The sequence below is a fragment of the Lepus europaeus genome, chromosome 13 (genome assembly GCF_033115175.1).
Source record: "Lepus europaeus isolate LE1 chromosome 13, mLepTim1.pri, whole genome shotgun sequence".
NCBI classification, from domain to species: domain Eukaryota; kingdom Metazoa; phylum Chordata; class Mammalia; order Lagomorpha; family Leporidae; genus Lepus; species Lepus europaeus.
The window spans coordinates 83,643,777-83,651,733 of NC_084839.1; the positions used below are offsets into that span (position 1 = coordinate 83,643,777).

The following is a 7,957-nucleotide window of genomic DNA, read 5'->3' on the forward strand; positions in this document are numbered from 1 at the left end:
GTGAGGCTGGCCAAGCCATCAGCACCTGGCCTCACACAATCGCATGAGCTTACCTTCAGCGTCCCCCCAGCCTTCTCACTAGTGTAGGACCCTGCATGCCCTATGTACCCTACTCCATCCAGGAGGTCAAGTGTCTCCCCTACAAGGTGTCTGGAATTAATGAAAAATGCCCGAGGCAGAGAACAGCACCCTCACTGCAGACAAGGAGCACTGTTGTCATTCATTATCCCCATTTACTCACCTCCAAGTGGAAAGGTTCCTAAAGTTAAGTACAAGGAGGTAAGTGAGGCCATGTGTTTGTGTGTGTACATCTTTGTGTCCTCTGCTTTACCCCAGAGATCGCAAACTAAACCATTCTTCTCACCCAGGAAAATTCAATATTTTAATTTTGACATCATCATACAATGGTTGTCAGAAAAACGTGTATTTGCATGATGACAGACTTGCAAGTGTTATAGTTTTCTACCCCCTTGCTTTTCCAAGGACTTGAGAATTATTTCACCTTAAAAGCCCCTTCCCCCCTACCACTCCCTCCCTTGACTTGATTGTGAAATCAGCTAAAGAAAATTTTCTCAGTTTGCCACTTCTGCTTTTGAAGGCCATAAAACAGTGAGGGAGCAACTGGCAAATCACAAATCTCTTCGAGGCAAGAGGCACAACAGATCGCTTTGGGATTCTCTCCAGCCACTCTTCATTGTTCAAGTATGACTTTAACTTGTTCTTCTTTACAACTAGTTCCTAAGGGTCTCTCTCTCCCTCTCTCTCTCTCCCTCTCCCTCTCCCTCTCTCTCTCTCCCTCTCCCTCTCCCTCTCTCTCCTCCTCTGCTCCTCTCTCTCCCTCTCTCTCTCCTTCTCCCTCTCTCTCCCTCTCTGCTCCTCTCTCTCTCTCTCCCTCTCTCTCTCCTTCTCCCTCTCTCTCCCTCTCTGCTCCTCTCTCGCTCTCTCTCTCTCCCTCTCTCTCTCCTTCTCCCTCTCTCTCCCTCTCTGCTTCTCTCTCTCTCTCCCCTCCCTCCTCCTCCTCCTCCTCATTCATCCCTCCCTCTCTGCCTGAGGGCTCAGCTTTTTTGCAAAACTGTTAAGTACATTATATTTTATGATTTATGAAAGAGTCCAGGAATGAAGACTGCTACTCTAGCAGCTGACATCAGAAAGATCAAGGTCAAAATCCTCTGCTCCAGGTCTCCTAACAATACATTCCTTGCTTGGGTTTGATTTAGCAATTGCTTTCCTCTAGACTCTAAGTAATGCTCCCTCATGCACTCATTTATTCAGAGATGGCTTCTTTGCATGCCTGCTGTGTTCTAGATGTGGCAAGAAGCTCATATATAAAAATACCTTCACGGGAGCTGCACTGCAAGTGGTCACTCACTTTCTCCTCTTTACACAGATCTCTGGGACAGCCATGGCAACAGTACCTGAGCTCGCCAGTGAGATGATGGCTTACCACAGGTAAGACTGAAGCCTCAAGTGTGAATAAGGCCTCTCTTTCAAGAGCATAGTGCTGTTTGTGCTTGGAGACTAGATGTGTTCCCCAAACTGCCTCTTTCAGTGGCAAGAAGGGTTCCAAGTTAACCTGGTTTAAAGACTGATTTCTCACTAACAGTCCAATATTGGGATCCAGAGGCCATCTAGATATTATTGGTGCAGGTGACAAACTGGAGAAGATTCCAAGTTTACAGAGTTTGGCATGGATGAGAGAGAGAGCTCGGATTTCATCTGACTCTGCTGGGCTAGAATTTAGCACTCAGGATCCAGCTGGGATCTAGACTATTCGTATTCCATGCATATCACCATAGAACTGGCCAGAAGCCTTCAGGCAGTTTCAAAGGACATGTAGTTTGCAATTCAATTTACAGTGAAGACTTATATTCAGGGAAGGAAAGATAAATCTGTTTAGGAGACATAATTGAGCCATGTCTGTTTTTATTACAGTGGCAATGAGAATGACCTGTTCTTTGAGGCCGACGGTCCCAAATACACGAAGGTAAGATTGTGGGCTTAGCTCCCAATCTATGGGGTTCTAACTTGGGGAAAACTCAAAGAACTAGGTTCTGGACCACCTTGTTCCTGTGGCATTTAGTGATAGAATGACTTCCTCTCTCCCAGTGAGACAGGTACAGGCTGCACTTCATGCTCAGCTGGTCACTATGCAATTCCCAGTCCACCATAGAGGCTCATTAAGGCTTGGTTATGATGGCCATGCTGGGAGTGGGGGTAGTGGTGATCACGTTTGCTGATTCGTGCTAGGAAGACAGTCAAATCTCCAACACAAATTTGATTCTCCTGTTAGGAGATGGGTTCAGCTTATACTAATCACTTGGGCCAAAATCTGAAATTCCAGAGATGACCTTGAGAACTAACATATGTCTAACTGCTTTAGGTTAGAATAGTGTTTTGCTCACTGGGATGAAGTTTATGATAACAAGATATAGATGATGTAATAAAAAAAGGAACCAAAGATTGAGAGAAATTCTTTCACTTGCTACTTGATCTCTTTTGGACCTCATCTGAAAAATACAAGGCATGAACTAGATTGTCTCTAAGATCCTGGCAGCCTGCAATCTGCAGTTCTGAAATATTTTCACTGGTAGCTGGGTTTATGGGTGGCAAGTAGGTATTTTCAGACACACATCCCTATACAGGGCCATGCTGACCTCCAGCTGTCCTTTCTTGTCTATGTGGTGCCTGATAACTTCCCTAAGTGGTACAGACACCTGCCCAGCCAGGTCAGTTCTGCAGGCTAATTAACAGATAGCCACTTTTCTTTGACTTTTTTTTAAGTTCACGATAGCCTCCTCTAGCCTCATAATCCATTCCTCCTCAATCTTGTTAAAAGCATATTTCTTTAAAAGTTTGAGGATTGCCTCACTGGTTGATTCCACCTCTGGCCAGTGCCCCTCAGCTTCTCTGCCTGGCCCTCAGCCCCACTGTTCTGAGTGTGAACGTCTCTCATGCCCAGCTTTCCTTTTTGCTGTTAAAAAGCCCTCTTTAATTGTTTGGCAAGATTTTTTCAGTCATTATTGTGCTTCAGCGGACTTTAGTTAATCCTTTTATGGAGTTCCTCTGGGTAACAGGAAAGTAGTAACTTATCTCACAAGTTGTAATCACTCTTAGAGTGTTTGCAGAATGTCTGTGGGGCAGCCTTCTGCAACAAGAAAGATCTGTGTAAATTAGTGAGAATGTGTTGAGCGAGCATAGGTGAACAGAAAATGTTGTGATGATCATTGTCTTGGACAATTAAATGCATAGTGTCAGAACATTAGTCATAAGAAAAGACAAAGTGTAAGAAGGTATAAGGTATAGATGAGGCATGTATACAAGTAGAAATGGGATTAATTCTAAAAGAATAATAAAATAAAATAATATAATAATAATAAAATGAAAGAATCTACAGGATGTCTAAAAACCTCCATTCTGGTTTTGGGTCTGCCTCTAACCTTACTATGTGCTCTGCTGTAAATAACTTAACCTCTCTACGCATCAGAGAGACAGAGATGACCGTCAGAAACTCAGTTATCTCTGAAGTCCCTTCCATCTCTCTGCTGCTGCCTAACTACCTTCATGCACCCACTGACTGCCTCGGTTTCTCCACAGAGCTGCTTCCAGGACCTGGACCTCTGCTGTCCAGATGAGGGCATCCAGCTGCGCGTCTCCTGCCAACCCTACAACAAGAGTTTCCGGCAGGTCTTGTCAGTCATTGTGGCTCTGGAGAAGCTGAGAAAGAAAGCAGTTCCCTGCCCACAGGCCTTCCGGGATGACGGCCTGAGAACTTTCTTTTCCTTAATCTTTGAAGAAGGTACTTAATGAGAGCTGAGAGCAGAAAGTACAGCTTCACCCAGGGCCTTCTCAAAATCCATGGCTCAACAGTCACCTAAAAACCCTTCTCTCCCCTAATTTGAAACCCTGTAGAGATAGAAGGCCCCGCCCCCAATGAGAGCAAAATAAAAGACACCTAGAAACCAAATTATCATCTCTTTAGTTATGCTTCAAAGACCTTAGGTAACTGCTGGCTTTCACTTGCCTTACCACCTCTAAGTTCCATAAGCTCCCTGTTGAGCTAGTGTTAGCAGCAGCAATCTTCCACATCAGCAGCTCCGTGACTAGTCCACTGTGCATGATCTTAGCACAGAAGCTTGCACCCACACCTTATGGTGCCAGAGCCAGTGTTCTTGCTCACCCCACTCCCTACTTCCCCACAGCCAATGTTATGATGGAACTTTGACCACCAAGGAAGCAAACCCTGCTCCCCCACTTCACTAGGTTTGCTCTTCCGATTTTCTTCCTAAATAATACCTGTGCTCTCTATTTCAGAACCCATCCTCTGCAATACATGGGATGACGACAGTCTTGAGTGTGATGCAGTACGATCACTGCACTGCAGGCTCCAGGATGCACAACAGAAATCCCTGGTGTTGTCTGGCACGTATGAGCTGAAAGCTCTCCACCTCAATGCAGAGAATCTGAACCAACAAGGTAACTGGAGACATCCTGGTTTCCCTTCCTGGCCTCCTGGCAGCTTGCTGAGTCTTTATATTCTGAACAAAGTAGAATGCTAAGGCAAATTATCAGCACAAGGGAAAAGAAACATATTTGTTTAAAAAAAAAGCTTGTAAACTTTTATCTGGGTCCTAGCAGTGACATCAGTGTGATTGGCTCAGCATGTTCCTTTGTTAGCAAAAGGTGTGACTGGGAGTTAGAGAGCTCAGGTACTCCCAGGACCATTGTTCAGTAAGTCCCGTGGGGACTGTGCATTGCCAAGGCTCTGTAGTGTGGGCTCCTTTGATGGACAAGCCCTAACTGCCTGTGGGTTCCGTTTTCCTCTGTTGAGGTTGAAACTAGAAGAATGGAGAGATAATGTGTGCTTCCCCATTCCCAACTCTGCCCCCTTGCCCCCAACATTCTTCCTGCCTGTTACCACACCGTTCCTTATAGGGAAATTTCACTGACCAGCAGGAACTTGTATCTCTGTACTGTCACTGGCAAATGGTCCAAGCATGGTGAGGCCATAATCAACTGTGGGCAGCTACTTGGCATCGTGCCCCTGTGTCCTAGGCCTGTGTGCCAGATGTGAGCAAGGGAGCAGCTAGCAGCAGTGGCCCAGTCTCCTTAGGGGCAGGCTCACTCAGAGGACAGCTTCCTGCTCTCACCAGGCCAGGATAATGCCGTTTCTGTGAAGCTGAATAGTGAGAACAGTCCTGGCACCTCCAGCTGAGACTGCTGTGACTCGGGAAGATCAGCATGCATGTATGTCTCTTTTTGGAGCCACGTTCCCAGCTAAGCCTCTCCTCTTCCAATTCTGCCCACTTGCTGCCCTACATTCCTGAAACAGCTTTGTTGCCTGATGCCTTTTGGGAGCCTGATGCTACCTCCACATTGATCAAATTGTTTTGCTCACATAGATGGGCACACTGCCTGCCAGTGACACCTGGGCATTCTCCCTTCCCCGGTCATTTTAAAATTAGTTTCCCTTTCATTACTACCATAAAGAGGCACGTTCATAAAGAAATCTTCAGACTTTCTTCGGGGAAAAACTGAATCATCTGAGTGACCCTGCTGTTGTCTGTGAGAAGCCCAGAGGTTCTGTCTGTTAGGCCAAAGGACACTCAATGTGGGCTCCCACAGAGGATGTTTAGCTGCACGAGTCGTGAGTGTGGGGCCCAGCAGTCGGGACCACCTTTCACTGCTGCATCCCTGAAGACCTCTCTCCTTTCTTTAGTGGTGTTCTCCATGAGCTTTGTGCAAGGAGAAGAAAGTAACTACAAGATACCTGTGGCCTTAGGCCTCAGGGGGAAGAATCTGTACCTGTCCTGCGTGATGAAAGACGATAAACCTACCCTGCAGCTGGAGGTGAGTGGGTACCTGGACTGAAGCCCTCCCAGCCTCCTCTGGAACAGCCCAGCCATTACTCACTTCCCACACAGCCACCTGCTCTCCTGGCCCCTTTTTGCACCAAGATAAACAAATCTGTTCATTTCAGTTTTCCAGGAACCTCTGGAAAAAACCCTGTACATTGTTGAGATTGCTCTCGTTTGATGGATGGCACATTGGAGCACTAACCAATTAAAGGGATATGTCACCAATCTCCACCTGCACTTCCAAAACTGCCCTCCCCTCCACCCCCAATCACCACTACCACCACCAGGTCTCCTAGCAAAAGCTTCATTTCCAAACCGATATTATTCTATCCAAAGCCAACAGCAAAAATAGGGCAAAAGTACCTGGAAACTAGTAAAAGCTATTAAGTATGCCTAGAAACTTTGGCCTAATTTTCATCTTTTCCGTTTTAAATGTCTATTTTTTTTTCCTATATTTGAATAGCAGAGAGATTTTCCATCTGCTGGTTCATTCCCCAGTACTCACAACAACTGAGGCTGGGCCAGGCCAAAGCCAGGAACATCAAACTCAATCTAGGTCTCCCAGAGGGATGGCAGGGGCCCAAACACTTGAGCTACTACCTTCTGTCTCCCAGGATGCATAAGCAGGAAGCTAGACCAGAATCGAAGTAGCCAGGACTTGAACCAGGCACTCTCTTATAAAATGCAGGTGTCCCAAGCAGTGCTTCAATCTGCTGAACCACAACACCCACTTCTAATCTTTTATTTTTAATTTTCACCTACAAGATGCTCCCCAGCATTTGGTCCTAAGATTTTGAAAAGACAAAATATTCTTTCAGGAATCTTTGAAGGGTCCCAAAGATAACTTTGGAGTCTGTCTCCTGGTCCAGCAGCCTGCCAACCCCTTTTCTCTCTAACCAACTAGGAGAGTATCTCTACTGCATTGCCTTTGGCCCTAATCTCACTAAGCCTCATTTCTATTTTGTTGCAGAGTGTAGACCCCAACCGTTACCCAAAGAAGAAGATGGAAAAACGATTTGTCTTCAACAAGATAGAAATCAAGGACAAGCTGGAATTTGAGTCTGCCCAGTTCCCCAACTGGTACATCAGCACCTCTCAGGCAGAGTACATGCCTGTCTTCCTGGGAAACAACAGTGGCGGCCAAGACCTAATTGACTTCAGCATGGAGTTCGTGTCTTCCTAAAGCAAGCCTTACAAGGAGGGTCCGCGGTGATGAATGTATTCACCCCTGCGGCTGGCAGACGGGAAACAGATTGTGACACCCCACTGCCTTCCCTTGGGAAAATTAAGAAGAGCTCTTTCCCACCAGCTGGGAGGAGCGGCTCTCCTCCCAGGGCCACTCCTCCGAGCCTTGCACACCTCTGCCATTCACGCAAGGCCAGCCTGACAGTTCAAAGAAGCACTCTGTCCTTGGTACCCGGCTTCTATAAGCAACCACTAAATTATCTATTTATGTATTTATTGATAGGGTGGTCTATTTAATCCAAGGAGACCAGAGGCAGCAGCATCTTCAGTATTTATGGAATAAACTTAATCTGAACTGGTATGCTGTCTACATCAAGTCCTTTCACCAAGGCCAGAAGTATATACGCTTGGGCTGAGTTATTTAAATAAGAATAATTATGGTTGAAGAAGTATGATCACACTGTTTCAATGGTTCTGAAATAAACTATACTAGAAAAAATCTGTCCTGGTTGTTGGCTTTTCTTGAATATGACATGGAAAGACAAAGATAAATGGGGAGGGGGCGCCAAAAACCCTACTTCTCCTTGCTGAGTGCTGCAAGTACCAGAAAACATCCCTGGTCACAAAGCCAAGCCTCCCCTACTCACTGCCTCCATTTCTGTTTTTCAATAAAAGGGTATTTGGTGCACAAGACTCATCTGAAAAAGCAAGATCAGCTGATGCTTATAGGGAGAAAGGATTGTCAGTAACAACTGCCAGTGATTGTTCTTTTTGCTTATTCAGCCAACATCTATTAGGCAAATGCAAAGGGCTGGGAATATAGAGATAAGAAAAGTAAAGAGTTCCTGGTTAGATGAGAAAGGCAGATATGTACAACAAATAAGGTGACTTGACAAGTAGAGGTAAGATAAAATATA

General features: G+C 45.7%; 1 protein-coding gene across 1 annotated transcript; it reads left to right on the forward strand.

The window, feature by feature from the left end:
* Positions 1-620: 620 nt before the first annotated feature.
* IL1B (interleukin 1 beta) lies at positions 621-7,399 on the forward strand. Its single transcript, XM_062208743.1, has 7 exons — positions 621-702; positions 1,388-1,449; positions 1,933-1,984; positions 3,595-3,796; positions 4,312-4,473; positions 5,717-5,847; positions 6,826-7,399. The coding sequence occupies exons 2-7, from the start codon at positions 1,403-1,405 to the stop codon at positions 7,036-7,038; spliced, it is 807 nt and encodes a 268-aa protein (XP_062064727.1). The 5' UTR covers positions 621-702; positions 1,388-1,402; the 3' UTR covers positions 7,039-7,399.
* The last annotated feature ends 558 nt before the right edge of the window (positions 7,400-7,957 follow it).

What these genes read in the sequence shown, in the direction of transcription:
- IL1B (XM_062208743.1), top strand. Translation starts at nt 1,403, where the DNA reads ATGGCAACAGTACCTGAGCTCGCCAGTGAGATGATGGCTTACCACAG. An exon ending in GAGATGATGGCTTACCACAG is followed by an intron (nt 1,450 to 1,932) that starts GTAAGACTGAAG and finishes TTTTTATTACAG; the next exon opens with TGGCAATGAGAATGACCTGT. An exon ending in ACGGTCCCAAATACACGAAG is followed by an intron (nt 1,985 to 3,594) that starts GTAAGATTGTGG and finishes GTTTCTCCACAG; the next exon opens with AGCTGCTTCCAGGACCTGGA.